Source organism: Diadema antillarum, unplaced genomic scaffold, assembly GCF_040938485.1.
Source record: "Diadema antillarum isolate AM-2024a unplaced genomic scaffold, OU_Dant_1.0 seq00001560_RagTag, whole genome shotgun sequence".
Lineage (NCBI taxonomy): Eukaryota > Metazoa > Echinodermata > Echinoidea > Diadematoida > Diadematidae > Diadema > Diadema antillarum.
Window position 1 is genome coordinate 146,984 of NW_027272286.1, and position 20,329 is coordinate 167,312.

General features: G+C 39.1%; 1 protein-coding gene across 1 annotated transcript; it reads left to right on the forward strand.

Moving 5' to 3' along the window:
* Window positions 1–304: 304 nt before the first annotated feature.
* Window positions 305–14,970, forward strand: LOC139710761 (uncharacterized). The gene is made up of 9 exons (XM_071622679.1): window positions 305–313; window positions 5,154–5,275; window positions 6,391–6,490; window positions 7,579–7,634; window positions 8,764–8,811; window positions 9,872–10,449; window positions 11,273–11,371; window positions 12,618–12,707; window positions 14,644–14,970. Exons 2-9 carry the CDS (start codon window positions 5,164–5,166, stop codon window positions 14,968–14,970), a joined length of 1,410 nt encoding a protein of 469 aa, XP_071478780.1. The 5' UTR covers window positions 305–313; window positions 5,154–5,163.
* The last annotated feature ends 5,359 nt before the right edge of the window (window positions 14,971–20,329 follow it).

The following is a 20,329-nucleotide window of genomic DNA, read 5'->3' on the forward strand; positions in this document are numbered from 1 at the left end:
TCTAACTACATTGGAAAGTTGTCATCTTCTATGACACATCAAGTTCCTGGAACTGCACTCGATATCATGCTAGAACTCAGTACATGCAGGGAGGCGGAAGAGAGATCCCTCCCTGGTACATGTGTATTGAATATGATCGACAGTCTGTTGCGCGCGGATTCGGTCAGCTTTGTGTGGTAACTACACGTGACTAAGGGGATTTCCCCATCCTATAAAGCATTCTAGGTGAATGAATGGGATTCCGCGGCGCGGTGGACTGGTGTTCGTGGAGATTCAAGCCTCGCTCTTCCGCACAGATGTGGACAAACACCCGGTATGCCTGTATTTGCGTGAGCGTAAACGTTGCTTTCGTATACCATTATAATTCACATAATTGACTTCAGTTGACTTTCCATCATTACGTCGAAATGATCTCAACTTGGAAATATAGAATAAATGATGTTTGGTATTTATAGCCTCATAGTTTTTGGTGTAGCCTTGCAAAACAATACAGGCATCACGAGGAATGGTAATGTGCAGCAGTAATTCAAGACAGTAACTTGATTGATGGCGGGAGAACCCGACATTCGACTGATAAGGATGTGTAAAGTTTCTATAGGCGTTTCGTCTGATTATGTGCAGAAACAAGAAAGACCTTCAGATTTACGGGAGGAAATAACAGCATGAGTTTGTATCGTTCTAAAAGAATGATTGCAGAGGAAATTAACTTCGACGTTTTCTTTGATTTGTATTGAGCGCATATCGGGGCGCATATACATCTGTTTTCGATGATATATTTGTGAGATTCTGTGTGATTTTTTGTTGTTGCAGATTTGATAAATTGAACCATGCGGTTCCTTTAATCCTCCACTGCAAGCAGTGAAATTCAGAATGTCAGTTTAATGATGACAAGATGAATATTTTGCAACAAATTCCCTCAGAAATTGATGGGTTAATGGTACTACGGTCCTTTCAGGGTCCTGTATCAAGCAGAGATAGAGAGAGATAATTGAAAGATATTGAGAGAGATAGAAGAGAGATACCGAGAGAGAGATGTTAAGAGATCTATAGAAAGATAGGGAGAGAGATAAAGTGAGAGATATTGAGAGATATATATACAGTGAGATGTTGAGAGAAATAGAAGAGAGATATTGAGAGAGAGAGATTTGAGTGAGCTGTAGAGAGATAGATATTGAGAGAGATAAAGTGGCTGATATTGATAGAGATAGAGGGAGTGACGTTGAGGTAGATGGATGGAGGTCAAAAGGGGGAGATTAGATAGAATAGAGGAAAAACAATCGGTTTATATTATTTCGTGTGTCAGAGCAATTAAGTCATAACAAATATTTTTTTTTACTATACAATGGTCACAATCATGTCACCAATATAACTCTGTGTCTGATCCGAATTCAATGACTCTATTCTAATAAATGTCGTTTATTTTCATGGACGATGTTTTCTATACTCTCCTGGAGAACAGCGTAACCTACTTATACCTGGCACTCGCAGGTTAACTCGTGACTATATTTAGCCCGCTTTCGATGATCAAACCTTATATCAAAGTTGGTTAATCTAACCGCAATCTAATGTGAAGAAATGTAATACTGAGTACTACAGGCCACAGACTGCACACAAGTGAAGTTGTGGTTTGCGAGTATTATTAGAAGGGCAGGATGTCGAAAGTCCGCGTGTGGATGACGGGTTAACATCTTTTTGAAAGAAAAAAAAAGTAAACTTGATATTGTTTCCCTTTTTGTGTGCCAAAATCATTTTTAAACAATTTAATTACATTTTGTAGGTTTTTTTGTGTGTTTTTTTTACATTCCTGGTGTCATGTGATAAGTATACCTTTGCACGCCATCAGTTAAACCTATCATAATATTTTACATTATATATTTATATTTTTTTCGTTCTACGCGTGTGACATCTCACAGCACTGTAGTAGTCTTCTCATCCAACGATGGCGGCACTAAAACTTTAAAAATTCAAAACATTTGAAAGGATTGTCCGATTTTCCTCAAACTTTCACTGATGTGTTCTACTAAACATTGCCGCATTCACTCAATCCACGTATACTCAGCACTATTAAGGTGAACTTGTCCAGTTTGCCTTCTTTCAAGTCCAAGGTTGATATATGGTTCGGTTCGGTTTGTGTAGACTTTTAGTTTGTCACCCATTCTCATTGACCTCTTCTCTAGATTCCTTTCCTATTCAGATTGTGTTCATTCATTGCATCCCCGCATTTGATTCTTGTGTCCAGTATTCAGTGTTTAAATAGGTAATCCCCCAGCTAGTTGCCATTTTCTTCCTGTACATGTTTTCATTGGTTATTTTGTGGATTAAGTTCTTATACTTTTCGTTGACCTCTTCCATTCCTATTATTTCTATTGGTTCTCCTAGTTGATTTGAACATGCTTTAAGTGAATAATATTCTTTGTAGGAAATTTTTGCTGAGGACAAACAGCCTCAGGATAAATCAGTGCACCTCTATGCCTCAGGACTTCAAGTCTGCGAGACTCGTTCTGTATATTTGCATGTGTCCAGAATCATGTAGCACTCCTACACTCACTAACTCTTCTTTCGGGTGGGACTTACAGCCGTCTCTCTTGTGATTGTTTGCTTACAAACGACTCTTTTGACAAACATTAATTCTGTTTTGCTCCTTAACCACAGTCACATGATTAAACGATATAGGAGTGTTGTTCATGTTCTTAATGGAATATCTATACGCATGGTCTGTCGTGCGTTGCTGTATGGAGGTAACAAACCGTTTGCACAAAGGCCGTGTTTAACTGCACACAGTGACATGACCTTTTTAGAACTGGTATCACAATATCCAATTAATGTAGAGTGCTGTCTTTCTGAACTCGGTGCGGGATGAAACGGTCCTATCTGGAAATGAAGTTTTAGAAAATGAAGACATGAACAGAAGAGTGGAGAATTGATCTGAGTGTGAGTGTCAGCTTGAGCATATTTATTTACCCACGGTCATCGTGATACGGTACATAAAAAGCCGTGGAATGGTTTTATTTAACAAAAAAAAATAATAATACAAGAGTCATACAATCAATATGAGTACAAATGAAAACATGTAAGTAATCATAAGGAACAAAAACACACTGGGAGAATGCGAGAAAAGATAAACACTGAGTAGAAGTATGGATAAAAGAATAGTAAACGGCGGCTGACAAGTTTAGTGAGACGGTATATCGTTACGGTCATTGCGAAATAGGAAAAATTGATATAATCATGGTGAATGATTTACAAAACAACAGTGCGAAACGGCTTTAGAGAATGCGCTAATTGAAGTTACGGATCTTGCTTCTGTAGGTAATGTCTTGAATAATTTTGATGCTGAATTCTAACGAACCGTGTTCGCTGATTTAGTTACTACGTCACGCTCGCAGCAGGCAGGGAGGGTGAAACTAATTATGAACAAGACAACCGAATTAAAGCAAAAAGGAAAAAAACAAAACAAAAAACAGAGAAAATCGTACGTCCCGGCAGTAGAGCGTGAAACTGCGTCAGCACCGGATGAATACGAAGACCAGACTGACAGTCAGTAGCACGTTTGGTACATGTAGTTCGTGGATACACGCCAACAATTAGGAAATCAGTCACTTTGAATACAACTCGGGGACGGCGAGCTCATGGGCGCAGGTTTGGGAATACTGCTTGTCGGATCCAATTCATTACGGCGGCATAATGACTTCCGGTACTTCAGGCTCGGTTGAGGTCACCACGCACGGAGGAAGTTTGGAGATACTGCTAAGGTATTCTGTGCCGTTATAAATGCAAGCCCTCTTGTCGTTCGCGGATTCACATCATGCTCTTTCGCTAGTGTTTATGGCATCTCACCTGGCGACTGCCGTAACTGGCAGCATTATTTCGATGTCCAGTCGTTTGATGGCGTTTATGTACAAACATTTCACCTTTTTTTTTTTTTTTTGGGGGGGGATGACCATTTTCCGTCTTTTTCTCCAGGAACAACTATCATAAGGAAAATAAAAAGATCAACAGTATTGCGTGCGTCGGTCAAATGAAAAGGATCTGCAAACGTAATATAACGTACCTGTGAATTGTGAGATATACCCATCGTAAAAACACACGTTTTCTTATCTTTGCAATATATGTTGGACAATATAATTGTCCGACGTATTCTTGATCAACGGTATGCTGATGAACAAAAGGTGTGAACAAATTGGTGCACGATATGTCAGTTTTCTTGTATCTGAGGACGATTTCTGTAGACGACTTGACAAGCTTGCTTTTATGTAATTCCCGTTATATTTCATATTTCTCCTGCTTTGCAAGATAATAACCAACACATACCACCACGTTTATTTTCATATCAAGACAGTCGTGCGTTCAGGTGAATGTCTCACCTAATTTGTATACTTTTAACTTTTGTAATTGTATATTTTTGGGGAATATCAGTATTTTTTGAGAAATAGGAGAAAAAAAATGAAATTGAAGTGAACTATAGAATTGAAATTGATATCATAAAAACGACACAACCCATTTGAAAGAACTTAATTCTTTATAAAATGTGGCAATGACACGAAGAAATGAAAAGTAATGATGTAGTGAATAAACATGATGACCTTAATATACTGAACCTTGTAGTAATAAGATTCTGTTTTGTCTCTCTCTCTCTCCCTCTTCTGTCTTTTGTCTGTTTCTGTACCTTATTCATCTGTCTGTCGATCTCTATTATCTATCTATCTGTCTGTCTATCTCTATATATATATCTATCTATCTATCTATCTGTCTGTCTGTCTGTCTGTCTATCTCTCTATATCTATCTATCCATCTATCTATCTATCTGCCTGTCTATCTCTCTATATCTATCTATCTATCTATCTATCTATCTACCTATCTGTCTGTCTGTCTATCTATCTGTCTATCTATCTATCTATCTGCCTGTCTATCTCTCTATATCTATCTATCTATCTATCTATCTATCTACCTACCTGTCTGTCTCTGTCTATCTATCTATCTATCTATCTGTCTGTCTATCTCTCTATATCTATCTATCTATCTATCTATCTATCTATCTATCTATCTATCTATCTACCTATCTGTCTGTCTGTCTATCTATCTATCTTTCTATCTATCTATCTATCTTTCTATCTCTGTGTATCCACCTACATCTGTCTTTCCCACACCTGTAGCCCCGCCACCATGCATCGGAAGACGCGGCTGAAGATCACCGATCTCAACCGTCACTTGACGTGTACGCTGTGCAAGGGCTACCTCGTCGATGCCACCACCATTATCGAGTGTCTCCATTCGTGTGAGTGTGATGAAAATTAATGGTGTCAGGTGGTAGTTTGCGCATGATCAGAAGGAACATCAACATTGAAAGAACTCCATTTATTAATTCAACTACAATAACAAAATTGTTTCAATTCAGTTCAATTCAATTCATAGTCTAAGACGTGAAAAGAAAAAAAAAAACCTCTATGGACTCGAAAACTTAGGGGGAAAAATAATTCTCAATTACGTATTTCACATGAAATTTAGATTAGATTTGATAATATGAACGGACTGTTTAAATGGTTTAAATGAAACGGCATAATTATAAGTGATGTTATAGTTTTGCTTGTAACTCCGTATGTGTTTGTGGTAGTCATCTCACGCAGCTGATTATTACAACGACAACACAAAATATTCGTGTTATTACATATTTTGATTTATACATACACGATGCTTGATATTGTATTCCTAATTCCTGTAACTCTATGTGGCATATGATTTTTCAAAGCCTTAAGTGTGGGGTGATATGGGACATTCCGGTGTGAAGTGGGAAATTACATGGGGTAAAGTAGGATAGATTGGAGAACTGGGGCACGCACTTGAGAGTCTCAATAGAAACTGTCAAAGAAACGTTAGAGAACGAAAAGTTAGCCTTAGTGCAGCCATCAGTAAAGAAAAAAAAATCAGACTGCAGTTCAGTGACAGGCAAGACAATTGTATAGGTCTCCTAAAGAAAATTCTCAAATATTCTTCACAGACGCGTCATTAAGACGTGGTTACAGATGACAAGAGCGGTAAGACTGCTTTGTAAACCGAGAATCACTTATCTAGTGAATTTTACTCATACAAAGAAAGAACATAACAAAACTCGAAATAAGTCTTGAAATGCAAAATGTATGTTCTATAAAACTTCATTAGAATACTAGGTTATCATCCAACTGTGATTACAGTACAAACTGTATATCTTGTTATAAACAAACCTTATAAAATACGTTTGATTAACATTAATGATAATGAAACTTGTTCGTGATGCAAGTAAAGCACTGAAGCCGATTTATCAACCAAAGCGAGGTCGACTTGGGCGAGGCTGATTGTATAATTATACGTATATACGTTTTTTGTGTTTGCTTTTCTTTTTCTCCCTGGTTGCAGTCTGTCGGAGTTGCATCGTGAGGTATTTCCACATCGGCAGCAAACAATGCCCCGTGTGCGACACACAGGTCCACAAGACTCGGCCGCTGTTAAACATCAGGTATCTATGCACTTTCATCGTTCTAGCTTTCACAGGACCCCCGTCTCTGTAAATGCCACTGACACCACACACCGAGAAAAAAAGATATTTCCGCAAGAGATGACGTTTTAAGACCCGATAGGATGGGGATATCATGGAGTGGGAAGGCTAAGCCGGCTCGGATATGTTCGAGAATCCTCGTAACGAATTGTGTATAGCTTTATCACTTATCCCCTTTGTAAGAACACACACGGCCGAAGAATCTCGAATGGATTCGACCGTTACCGATGCTCGCTTCGATGCCGATTTGCTGACGGGCGCTATTCGTGGTTTTCGAATAAACCCCGATTGGTAGCGAATTGACACCGATTCAATCAGGTCACCCCATGCATCCGTACTCTACCGGCTCTTTAACAGTGCCATAATATTATATCACATGCTCATGGGCTTTTGGGTGGAAATTTGTGCACAATATCGATTCACTGGCACTGAAAGGGTTAAAACAGAAACCAATCTTCTGTGAGAACCTACTTCTTGTGGCAACTGCACTACTGCAATTGAAACCACCTGCATGAAATTGGTTCCCGGTAGAGCAACTGTATTGCAATCGCGTTTAACGTGTGGTTAGATTTTGATTAAATACCAGTTACATTCACCGGGGGTGCTTTCTTGTAGAACGGATAATCATTCAGAATCCAGGACGGCTCACATTGTCATCAGTGTGGTATAACTCAAGAGATTGCTATTTTCCATGTCTCATAATATTCAAAATCCCTATGTTTTTATCATCCATGCCACGGGTGTCGAAAAACGGACGGGTATGTTGTTTGAGAGATCGGATTGGGGGTGGGGGAGGGGAGGCATTTCATGAAACGTTTTGTCCGACAATTAATTTGTCCAACAAAGCTCTAAGCCAATCAGATGCTAGGATTTCAGTAGCTTATAACAGTTTGTCAGAGCAAATATCTGACAAAACACTTCTTGAAATGCCCCCATACAGAATGGAAATGACCTTTTACTGCTTTCGTATGATTGGCAGAATGTTGATGAGTATGATGTCAGTATTATACGCAGTTTATGTGATATCGATCTTCTCTCTTCCTGCTTAGGTCCGACAAGACTCTACAGAACCTCGTGTACAAATTAGTTCCAAGTATGTTCAAAGGTTAGTCCAACATTCAGCTCTCCAATTGACTGAAAATATAGCATCCTAACCTTGATTTACGCTCCAGGTAGAATCGAATAACATTGAGCGTCGAAAATAATGCGCCCCTGCTGGGATCAAAGTCAGACATTGAATCAAGCCTAAGAAAACCAGTTGTTGAACTCGTAGTTATGAAGACAATTAAGTGAGCGCTTTATTCCTTTATGCAGATTTTGCATGAAAAGTAATAATACCTTCCAATTTCAAAAGCGCAGCAACGGTGTCGGGGCAGCGAATTTCACATTCGGAAGCCCCGTTTTGACAGAGCCTTTCAAACTAGAGTTACCGCGGCAGAGTCCGGGCAATCTTTTTTTTTCTTTTTCTTTTTCATCCTGTCTATTAAAACGGTTGTTGCTCTGACGTTGTCGCGGTTAACTTTTGCTTTTTACTTTGGTAATTTCCTGCTGTTTTATTGTCCGAGGCGAGGAATTTTGTTTTCCGGACGTTGCCGCGACGTTGCCGCGACGTCGCCGCGGTATAAAGTCTGTTAAAACGGGGCTTAACACTGCCGACGCATCGCCGCAGCGTACCGGAGGCGATGTGGGGAGGCGCCGGCGCGCTTCCCCACATCGCCTCCGGTACCACCTCCTCTATATACGTAACGTACCTGGGACCACGTACAGTCGTACGGTTGAGATTTCTTGCGAGAAGACAATGTTGTTTTTGAGTTCCGCAAGTTTTTATCATCTCGGGTTCTTTTCTTTACGTTGGCAGCGGCGTCAATTATTATCTCATGTACTCGATTTCCTTCAGATATTTAGTAACTGCCATCTGTTAGTAACAATTAGTGATTATTAGTAATTTTAGCGTGTGGGACTACTGTTTTGGCCCCGTGAAATTCTGTATATTGGTAACAATCTTTTCTGTAATGAATATACTGTGTGCCTCTATGCAAAATAGCCCACTATACGTAATTTCATAGGAATGATTAGTAAATCATATTGTACACAGACATATCATGTAAGATCTCCTGAATTCGCTACACCTGTAAGTCATGCGTGATATGAGCAGGCTGGCGTGCATCTTTATCCTGTAAATTTTGCAGCAAAGTTGTAAACGAGTTGGCGTATATTTGTTTTTATTATTTCAGGTGAAATGAAAAGGAGACGAGAATTCTACAAGACGCACCCACAAGCCAGTAAGTGTTTTGTGTCAATAGGTGTTCTGGAAGTATTGCTGTTTTGCTTGTGTGTGTTTTTTTTCTTTGTAGGCCCTACATACCAGCAAGACAAGAAACAACCAAGGCGCAAATCGGGTAGCTGCGTGTATATATCTGTACTGTCTATTCCAGTTCCAAAATGACTTTCTGAACCTATAACAGTATTACGTAATAATTCAACATTATCTTTTTGTTTGATTACGATTGTTGAAATCTTGTACTAAAATCTGATCAAATGTCGCGTCGAATCGCAGCCATCACACCCTCTTCCTCGGGAAAATTCGTCACATACGCGCACTAAAAAAAAAAAGTTAGCTTTAATCAGACGTGGATTTAATGTCACCTACCTCAACTTTTGATATGCTATGTGATGTGAGAGGTTATGGCACAAAGGCAGTTGGAACGATGAGGTACACGTATAAAACTAATGGCAAGGCTGTAGACTTCTTGTTCAGTAGATCCAGGGTTTCTGTCTTGCCCGCCGAGAACATTTTTGAACCAGACGTTTGCCTACCCCACTGTGTCCCACACATCCCACGTGTATGAATTTGGACCTGACAGTGCTGGAGTGATAATGGTCATGATCGGGCTCCCTGGAAGAACGATGCGTAGTAAATCTGAGCTGGAGATCCCCGGATGAATAACTGTTTTTATAGTCCATCTATTCATTCATTCATTCATCCTTCATCCATGTATTCTTTCTTTCTTTCATGTATTTATTCATTTCACGTATTTCATTTATTTTCCATATCCAAAATTATCTAAAATCAGAACAAAGTACAATGTAACAGTAATCGTCTCTACAAGGAGGTGAAAAGGCATATTCGGATAATACAATAAAGTAACTACAAAAAGGTACATGAAATAAATAACAAACAACGGAAATACACATCTGCACAAACATGCTATACATATACATAATATACAAATATTATTTTGATCATCATGAAATAAACGCATATTGAAATGGTTCGTCTACTAAATTGTTTAGTAATTATCGTCGTCAATACAATAATGTGTTATTCCTCTCTGTCTTCAGGTACTAGCCTGTCTTCAAATGTGTCGCGGGAAGAGCGCGGCGAGATGGACGAACAGGAACTCATCATTTACACCGACGACGAACACCTCAGCCTGTCGCTTGAATACTATCACCAGAGTATCCACATCCCCAAACCTAAGCCCACTGCGGCGCTCGCCCGCCACATCGGCAACGGAGACGCCGCGTCTTCTAGCAGCAATAGCAGTAGCGCCAGTAGCAGCTGCAGCGACACCAGCAGCGAGAGCGGGAGTACTGCGGACGGCGGCGGTGGGGGAGAGCCCGTCGGAGGGGAGAGTGGCGGCCAGGCAGCGGACAAGACCATCGCTTCAGATCGCGCAGCGGTGGGTACCGCGTCAGGTGGAAGCGTTAGCGGGAACGCCGCGGTTGGTGCGGAGGTTCACGCTAATCGGAGTCAGGCCACCGAAGCGAAAGCTACAGAGAAGAAAGCCGGAGGCAACACCGAAGCAGCTGATAACCAAGCGCAGGAGCGGTTAAAAGGGAAACCAAACGGGTCAACAGAGGGTCCCATTAACGGTAAAACGAGAGCAAATGGCGACGCAAAGGGAATCTCGGACGAGGTGAGTGTTCTACTTGACATCTCCATTTCCGCTTAGTTAGGCATACATTTTGAATGTCGTTGCACTCATGATTTCATGATGTCATTTTCTCTTCAAGTCGAAACGTTAAAATCATATTTTTGTCAATATATTGTCGATTTACGATATGAGCCAGTTGGTCATTGCTTTTACTTCGACCGCATTACTTTCCTTTTATTTTTGTCTTTGTATTGCAATATCATTTCAAGCTTTTCAATGTCTGAACTCTTCAGCAAATGGATTTTTAAAAAACAAAGTCGCTTGTGATCTACCGGGACTACTGTAAAGACTTGAGGAATTTGCAGTTTCTCTCGTAATTGCGTTTCATAATTGTGTCTGATTTAAACTACAGAAGAAAAGAGTATGCGTTATGATGGTATAGAACTGCCAAATGTCCTTTTTGTGTTCGCTAATTCAATAGTCGTAATCAACATCTTTATACCGGTATTTGTTATATCTCTCTGCCTGCTTCATAATGGTGTGATTTTTACTATAACATTGTAGGGTTTGCGCATTGGTTTGTATGTTTTCTGCGGTTCCGTCAATGTTATTTTGTTGAATAGAGCCGACTCAATTCAGTATGTCAAAAACAAAGTCTTCCCAAATTCTGCATTGTTTCTTTTTTGCTCTGATAAAGTTCGTTACGCCAAAAGTCAAGGCTCAATGCAGTTACCGTGACGTCGCGTTCCGATAGCACATCCCGAGCCTGGCATGTCTTCTTTTTTACTGAAAAGAACTATTCTTCAGTTCCCGCACTCTTCCGAACCTTTTGTGAAGTCGTTGTTCGTTTTGTCTTCCTCCGCAGATTGTTGATAAGCGGTATTTGCGCTGTCCCGCAGCTGTCTCTATCGGCCACATAAAGAAGTTCATCAGGCATAAATTCGGCTTGTCACTGGCGTATCAGGTAAATAGAGGAGAAAAGGAACACACACACACACACACACACACACACACACACACACACACACACACACACAAGGATAGAGGACACACAGAAAAACAAAGAGAGGAAAAAAAAAGATAGAAGACAAACAATATTATGCTGGACTCACAGAAACAATTGCAGTGTCTATTTCGTGAGGATCGAACATTTTACTCACCATCTTTAATACAGTCACCACCGCTCTTTGACAAAAGGGAATATGCTTTGCATGAATGAGCACACTCTCTGCGCATTAGTCTTGTTTCCAGTCACTTTGCCAACTTTAGTCCCTTTCACAAAATGTGCCCTCTGCGGAGAAGTATAGTCGCCGGAGGAGGTGTCGCTTTGGTCGAAGGCAAAGGCGCATCTCCTTTGCTCGCGCTCTGATCAATAACGGCATTACACACTTGGGCCTACCATAGCCATGTGAAAACAAAAACAGTTTGTTTCCTTTGTGTTACAGAGACACCGACGCAAAGATAGATAGAGCGAGAGAGAGAGAGAGAGAGAGAGAGAGAGAGGGGGGGGGGGGGGGGGGGAGGAGGAGATGGGGGCGAGAGAGAAAATCTCCAAAGACTTCCGCGATGGTGGGGGGGGGGCGTCTTATCAAGCGTTCTGTCAGATATTTTTCCGTCAGATTTGCTCTCATAAAATCAGGTGCAAAGATTTTAGTAGCTAAAAAAAAATCAAAAAAAAATATGATTATATATATCCGACAGACGGCTTGATAACATGTCCCTCCACATTCGACGTGCTCACAGGCTATGGGGCTTTCACTGCACTGTTATTTATTTATTTATCTATCTATTTATCTATCTATCGATCTATATATCATCTATCTATCATCTATCTATCTATCTATCTATCTATCTATCTATCTATCTATATATATATTTGTCTACCTCTCTATCTAGCTATCTATCCATAGATCTATAAATGTAGTGAGAAAAAAAAACATCTACTTTAAAAAAAAAACATGAGACGGAAAGAATTATGTGAAAAGGCACCAGCAAGCTTAAATGGTTTCCTAACAGAGAAAATGCAAACAAAGTAAACTAAAAATTAGACTTTGTATTCCATTTCAATGTTTTCGAATGTGAAATATGATGTACTAGTAATACAACAAAAGATACCAAGCAGAAGCGCATTCGGACTGGTGAAGCGATGCGCGCACGTTCAATGCTTTATTGTGACTACTTCGTATTCGATTTCCTTGTTTACTGCGCAGATCGAGGTAATGTACAGAGGGAGCGAGGACGAGTTACTACCGGACGACTACACACTCATGGACGTAGCGTACATCTACACATGGGGAAGAGTGAGTGTCTTAACGGAAACCAAACCTCAAAGAGAAATGTGGATTGAGTGAAAGCAGCAGCATTTACTGTTGAACACATCAGTGAAAGTTTGAGGAAAATCGAACAATTGATGCAAAAGTTATAAATTTTTAACATTTTGCTGTTGGAACCGCTGGATGAGGAGACTACTTGAGTTTATGACATCATGTGTGGACAACTATTATAAAGAAAATATGAAGAATATTGAACAGGATTTCACTCTTCTAGCACAATATAATGAAAGAGCACTTGACTAACCGCTTTCAGAAAGCAGGTGGAATAATACCCTTAATATAGTATGTCAGTATCAAATTGTTGGAATGTGTAATTTTCATGAAAAACGATTTTTGTGGAATTCCCTTTATACTTTCTCTATATTGTTGTCCACACATGACGTCATGAACTCTAGTAGTCTCATCCAGCGGTTCCAAATTCATAACTTTTGCATCGATTGTCCGATTTTCCTCAAACTTTCACTGATGTGTTTTACTAATGTTGCTGCTTTCACTCAATCCACATTGCTCTTTGGGTTTTGGTTTCCTTTAAAGGAAAACACCACGCATTGTTCTAGTTGGCTCCATTATAGGGAGGGTAAAATCAAACAGAGCCACATAACTTTTATTAAATCAATTAGGACAATAGCTAAGAAATTCATAGAATGTTAAAAATTGACATATTTTCTGCAAAAATATGGACATCGCTGACATTCACACGCAATCTAAGTCAAGGAGATAAGTTTTGTCACGCCATAAATCATGATTTGTTCTGAAAATATGAGCAGTGAGAAAGCATTTCTAATTTGCCAGTTACGCAAACATATCTCTTCCCTTTTGCAAAGTTATTGTTAAATTGTTACAACTTCACCACAGAAAAAAAGAAAAAAACGCTCAAATTTCGATGTTCATGACATTGTTATTGATATTTTAATGAAATTGTGTAAAAAAAAAATGAAAGATTCTTTTACAAGCGAATGGTGGACATAAATCCTCAAATTATTTTTTAATGGTGGCTGTTTTTGGTGAAAAAAAATCTGAAACTGTGAAATTCCGAAACTTAGGCATGCTGTGTGATGTCTGATTCCAATGAAACACACTGTTATGCGGGTTTAGTTTTACTATATCTATAATAAAATCAACTTGACCTTGTAGTAACATTACTCTGCACCGTTACTCGTTGTTAGTGAGCATCACTGTTACTCGCTATTAAGCCAAACAATGTTTTATCCTGTAAACTGCCGGCTCAATAAGGGCGTCTGTCGCTTAATAATGCACCACCTTTGGCGGCCAACAAGGACCTTTTTTATGATTTTGGCGAAATATCCCCCCCCCCCCCCCCCCCCCCCCTCCCCCATTATTGGTACTCATGGTGCTACCAGCACATTGATGTAAATGTTGTGATCAAACAGAATAATGATAGCGTTAATCCCTGGATATAGATAAGCATCGTACACTGGGGTAGATTATAGTGTCGAATTAAAAAGAAAAAAAATGAGTCTATGTGTGGCCGCATATATGTCATTAAGAAATCTGTTGATTAATAAGATCTTGAGTCCCATTTCATAAAAGATGTTAGGATGCTAATTGTTGGTAGGAACAACAACTTACCATAGTAGAAAAAAAAAAAAAAAAAACGTCTTTACCATGATAATTGTTATTCCAGCAAGAGTTGCCATCATATCAACTTCTTATGAAATGGTGCCCTGAATTACATGTTTATTGATTTGCATGTTCTCAAAGGTTCTCAGAACAATCTCGGTGCAAGCGGAGTCGTTGGCGTTAAATTAGAGGCATGACTTTTGTTTTATAACTTGTTATCTTCCTTTCACTATCACATTATTACTAAATACACGAGGAACTTATTTTATAAATGATTTCTCGCAACATCATGCCTTTACGCAATTTTCCTCCATTTCACAAGGTTGGACCTTTGCCACTGGTGTACCGCGTCTACCAGCCCGTTATCAAAGCACCCAAGCGAACACTGACGGACAAAAATACTTCCGTCATACCCGAGAAAGTTCCGCGGAAAAGCGATCCCTTGGGAGAGAAGATAACGGACTCACTGGCACAGCAGCGGAAGGACGTATCGAAGGACCCCCACGGTGCGCAAGAAAACACGTCGCCGCCACCGCTACAGCCGCCGCCGTCGTCCGCGCACGCGAAAGCCGCAACGTCGTCAGGAGCAGCGAAATCGAGTTCTGGTGTCGCTCCGCCCTCAACGCCCATCGTCGCGAATCGGACGTAGCAGTGACTCATCGTACGACCGCATGAAGGATCCATTATTGTAGCGCATAATGCGGAATTCCTTGTCGAATAACTGTTGTGGAACTTTTGCGCACATAGACTCCTCAGTGATGTTTTTTCCTTGTTTCTCTTGTTTTCCTCGAGAAGTGACAGCTCTACCTTTGTTGAAAATAATTTCAAACAAAGTCCAGTTAGCTTTCTCTGTCGGATCTTTTATGTATTTTACGGATGTATATGAACGATGAACAGAAAACGCAGCTTGATGGTTTTATTTGTAATCATTTCCGTTCGGGGCATCGCAATTTGTTTTTCTTTCTTTTTTTCAGTTATTGTAGTCTTACGACTGTGTCGTTCTTTACAAGGATCAAGAAATGAATCGCAGAAGTGCGCCAGTGACGTGCAGTCACCGAGGGCATGTTGTATATTTGATTATGGAACAGTTCTGCGACACGAGAAAGACCAACCAATGCCATCATCTTCACGATGGCAGAGTGTTAGTCTCATGGACGTATTTGTGATGTATTGTGTTTGTTTGTTTGAAGCTACGTTTCACCGCGGTTCCTCTTACCAGTTGCCGAATGCACGATCCAAACCGAAATTATTGAAAGTAATAAAAAGTGAAAATCACCATTATTTCAGGAACGTTATTTTATAGGATTTGATAACACTAGCGTTATATTACGGTCTCTTTGAGGATTTTTTTTTTTTCAGAGTTGTTTTTTTTTTTTTCTTCCAAGAACCTATATTTGACAGTGAAGAGTAGCTTGACGAATGGTGTCATGTATCAAAGGAAAGCGAATGCATTTGCTCCGGAAATTTTTCGGACTCATTTCAGCAAAAATGCCTATTCTGAAATTGCCATTGATAATGTGGAGGGCAAGAACCATTCCGTTTCAATGCTGATAATGGTTTCACACGTTTTCGACGTTGTCATCCCAGCAGAATGCGGCAAACCCGTGTCATGGCTTCTTTTCGTTTTAAAACGCGAAAGAAAGAAAGCTCTTGCGAGTATTGTATAAAGACGTGTATAAAGGTGTTAATAATAATTATTCTTTGTCCTATTTGCCTGATATTTGCAAACATTTTGCATAAGCTGAAAAGGAAACAAGATTAAGTGTTCGGCAGAATGAACCAAAATTGAGCGTCAGCTTCTGCAATGTTTTGCTAACATAATCTATTTTGGGTATTCCGAATGATCGTAAGTGGTTGACAGTAGTTATTGAATTAGGAATTGTACAGCAGTTTCCAAAATTGTGCTTTCGTAAATTTCTACAGTTATCCTGCAGAGTTGTAACCCATTAATCAGAGATCCGTTTTGATGACGTAACGTCTCGTGATGCTTGTAATACACAAATCTGACAACTACCTATAATACACGGAATCAGTTGACCATGATGAAGAAGAGTTTATTACCCCGAAAATGTCTTCGGTCGAATTGGAATTAGATGGTAATGCTCTATAACTATTCGTTCGTGAGTTTGCTACTTTTTTTTCACTTATTGTTTTTCTGACTCGTTTTGAAGAAAAATCAAGTGTTTTAAACAAGATTTTCTTTTAATGCTTACATCTTAGAATCATTGTCATTCCTGCCAATTGGAATGAAGTTATGGTGATAAGATATTTCATGCGCTCAATATGCATGCTGTAATGCACTTTGGATTTTTTCAAGATGTTGTAAAGACTATCGTGGTTTAAAGGGGATGGCTAGTAACTGATCAGTGGGAATCAGTGGGAATGCTGGGGGATGATTGTTCCAATTCTTGTGGGATTCATTTAAGAGTACATTATGTGTCTATTGTTGTGTGAAAATTATTTGGTTCAGAATGGTCTCATCTTCAAGTAATGTGCAGTTTAATGTTTCCGGGTTAGCATGCCTGTAGAGTGACGGGGCGATTAAACTGCATATTACTTGAATATGAGACCATTCTGAAGCAAATAATTTTCACACAACAATAAATGTACTCTTAAATGAAAAAGGATTGGAACAGTCATCCCCCGGCATTCCAACTGATTCCCACTGATCTGGGGGGCGTTTCATCAACGAGTTCGTCGGAGTTTTCACCGACAAATTTGCTATCAGCCAATCAGACCAAGGATTTCATTAGCTTTTAACAGTTGTCAGTGTAAATCCTTGCGTCTGATTGGCTGATAGCAAATTTGTTGGTGAAAACTCCGACGAACTCGTTGATGAAACGCCCCCAGGTACTAATAACCATCCCCTTTAAGAATAATGTGCATTCCATTAGTTTGGGAGCCCTAGAGAGAGAGAGAGAGAGAGAGAGAGAGAGAGAGAGAGAGAGTAATCAAAACAATATCATCTGCAGTAACAAAAAATATATTTCCAAAGCTTGAGAGATGTTAAATGAACTAATTCTAATGAATTTCCCTGCACTACAGGTTTTGGAAGACGGGATATTGAGAGAAGATGAAAGAATGTTTGGCGAGAAATTCCCTGCAAAATATTAGATATTCGTTGCTCCATGTGCTTGAATGATACTGCAAATATGAGAAATACTGTGGTATTTCCCGTAGTTTTATTTCTTTGTTGGTCATCAAGTTTAGTAACTACACCTATCATCGGAAGATTACAGTGTCAATTATTGGGTGTTATGTGTTGATGATAATGAAAATATTATTGTTATTATCATTATTATCATTATTATTATTATCATTATTATTATTATTATTATTATTATTATTATTTTCATTATCATAATAAATGATATTAATATTTTACGTCAGTTAAGAATCCTCAGCAGCCAGAGTTGGTCATGCAGACGTACAACCATTTGAGTCGTTGTCATGGACAGCCTTTGTGCAGGAAAAAGTTGAGAACAAAAAAAAAAAGTGTTGCTCTCTGTAATCATCCCTTGCGGTTAATGGCGAATTGTATTTCCTAAGATCACATGTGGTGTCTTCGTGATATTTGTACAATTCCAGCTCAAACTGCCTTTTTAGTTTCACAGTGAGAAACCAGTACGTCCTATATATCTCATATATACCATTACAGTGTATTTCGTCGGAGTACCTTTTGTACCTTTCATTCACATTCTAAAGAAGCTTTATCATTATTGGGTGCATATATTTTGTCGCATTACGGCAATGAACCCGACATATTTATAAGTCTATACTAGCTGTGCCGCCATTTTCATTTTCAGCGAGTATGTTACTGTTCAAAACCTATGAATGACGTTTCACACACGGAGAGTCTGCTCCCCGTGTAAGGCGACATAAAACAAAACAAAACAAAACAAAGCAAAAGTAAGGTGCAGTCCAGCCGGGGAATAAGAGAGGAACCAACGAGTCAATAACATGTATACAAGAAAGAAAAATCGTCAACTCCTAATGATCTTATCTGACATTGTCACGAAATACAATGCGTAACAATTTTTCCTTGACACTGACACAACACTGACACTGTATGCTCTAGAATGACTCCTTCTGTATGCGCCGCCCCTTATTAAGATTTTTAATGATGATGATGATGATAATTATAATGATACCATTGTCATTGTTATCATTATCATCATCATCATCATCATTTTTCTTCTGCACACGTCCTCCCTGGTTAGTATGTTATTCATCGGATGCGAGTATGTTTTGAACGAAGCCATAAGAAGTCTTATGTAGCCTTTGAGCAAGGAGCTCTCGGTTATGCTTCTCACTTAACTCGGAATCCGTAGTAAATTTCCAGCAGCTCGCTGGTATAAGGCCTGCGCAAAATAAGCAGTCAATGAAACATGCAGCGGAAAGTGCCTTTGTTTAAGGCTATACACTGTCACGAAAGTATGGCCTCTCATTTTCATAGTCATTTTCATATCATATGCTGTGTAGCATGATGCATGTGTGACACGACATTAATGAGCGACCGATGTAGTCCGCCAATGTATCCTTCCGCCGATAAAATCCAATGCGTTTGCCGGGTGCATTTGTCCATAATAAGCAACGTGAGCCAACCGGATCTTATTCCGCATGGATTAATGACCAAGACTTTGTCTCTCGTGAGGGTAATAAATGATAGTGACGCTAGATCAATGGTTTCTTGATAGACAACCCAGTGAATAAAAGCTCAGTAGCTCAGTAGCTCAGTAGGTATTCATGATTAATTTAAATGTCTTCATTACTTTCTTTGATCTAATCTATCTGTGCTCTCTCTGGTCGAAAACTTTAGATGGAGATTGCTGCATAGGCGCTGTAATGTGCGGAGGTACCATGTTGTAGGGAGTGATTATGTATCCACCATTAAGATTTATTTTCAACATTACCGTTTTCAATTACCATTTTCAATTCTTCTCTCAGCTTTGTGTGCGTCCTTTTTATTCATTATTCTTTATTCTTTATCAGATAGGATCATATCAGTTTGCATAGCGTGTTAGGAAAGGGAGTTAAAAGGGAACATAGTTTTGAATTATCTATTTGCTGTAATAAATCGCGGTCATAAATCGTGCAGGGATGTACCCACAATCGAAAAGGGATGTACCCACAATCGAAAGTGCAAAATCGTCACTTTCATAATAGCATAGTAACGGCTGTATAGTCGCAACCCAGCGAGCCTATAATAGTAGGCCTATACAGCGCCGCATGAATTAGATTGTTTCTTGAAGATTTTCATCGGGATATGATTCACTGATTTGCAGAACAGCTTTGCTGAAGCAAATTGCCGTGATGAGATGAAATAAACTGAAACTGTTTTGTTTTGAGCTAAATGAAGTAGCTGTCATGGAAAAGAAATATTACTATTATAACAATATTATTCCCCTGGAGCTGGGCAAAGTATGTAAAATGTCAAATGTGTAGCGGCGAGGGACAAAAATGATACATGTTGGCACGGAGCTGCAAGGTATTGGAGATTTATAAAACAACCGCTTTAATGTTGCAGCTTGTGAACCTCTCATCATTCAAGAATAACAAAGCAAAGTTTACGTCTTGTTCAGACTTCCGTATCTTAGATCATTAGGATGGAAACTTTGATACACTACATTGAATTAGAGCGATGATTTCAAAGCCTTGTGAGCATTGTGAGGGTTATATTAATGGCACTTGCTATTATTATACGGGAAGTAAAGACACACTGAATCAGCCACACGTGGTATTCATTATTATTGTTATTATTATTAGGCCTATTATTATTGTTATTATTATTATTATTATTATTATTATTTTTATTATTATTATTATTATTATTATTATTATTATTATTATTATTATTATTATTATCATCATCATCATCATCATCATCATCATCATTATCATTATTTGTTTGCGGGAATTCCAAACCAGTATAATTTTGGACCAGGTCATATCCTCTCATGCACTGTTCTACTATGTCCATTTCTCTCTTTAACACATTCAAGCAACTT

What these genes read in the sequence shown, in the direction of transcription:
- LOC139710761 (XM_071622679.1), top strand. Translation starts at nt 5,164, where the DNA reads ATGCATCGGAAGACGCGGCTGAAGATCACCGATCTCAACCGTCACTTG. An exon ending in CGGCCGCTGTTAAACATCAG is followed by an intron (nt 6,491 to 7,578) that starts GTATCTATGCAC and finishes CTTCCTGCTTAG; the next exon opens with GTCCGACAAGACTCTACAGA. An exon ending in ACATCTACACATGGGGAAGA is followed by an intron (nt 12,708 to 14,643) that starts GTGAGTGTCTTA and finishes CCATTTCACAAG; the next exon opens with GTTGGACCTTTGCCACTGGT.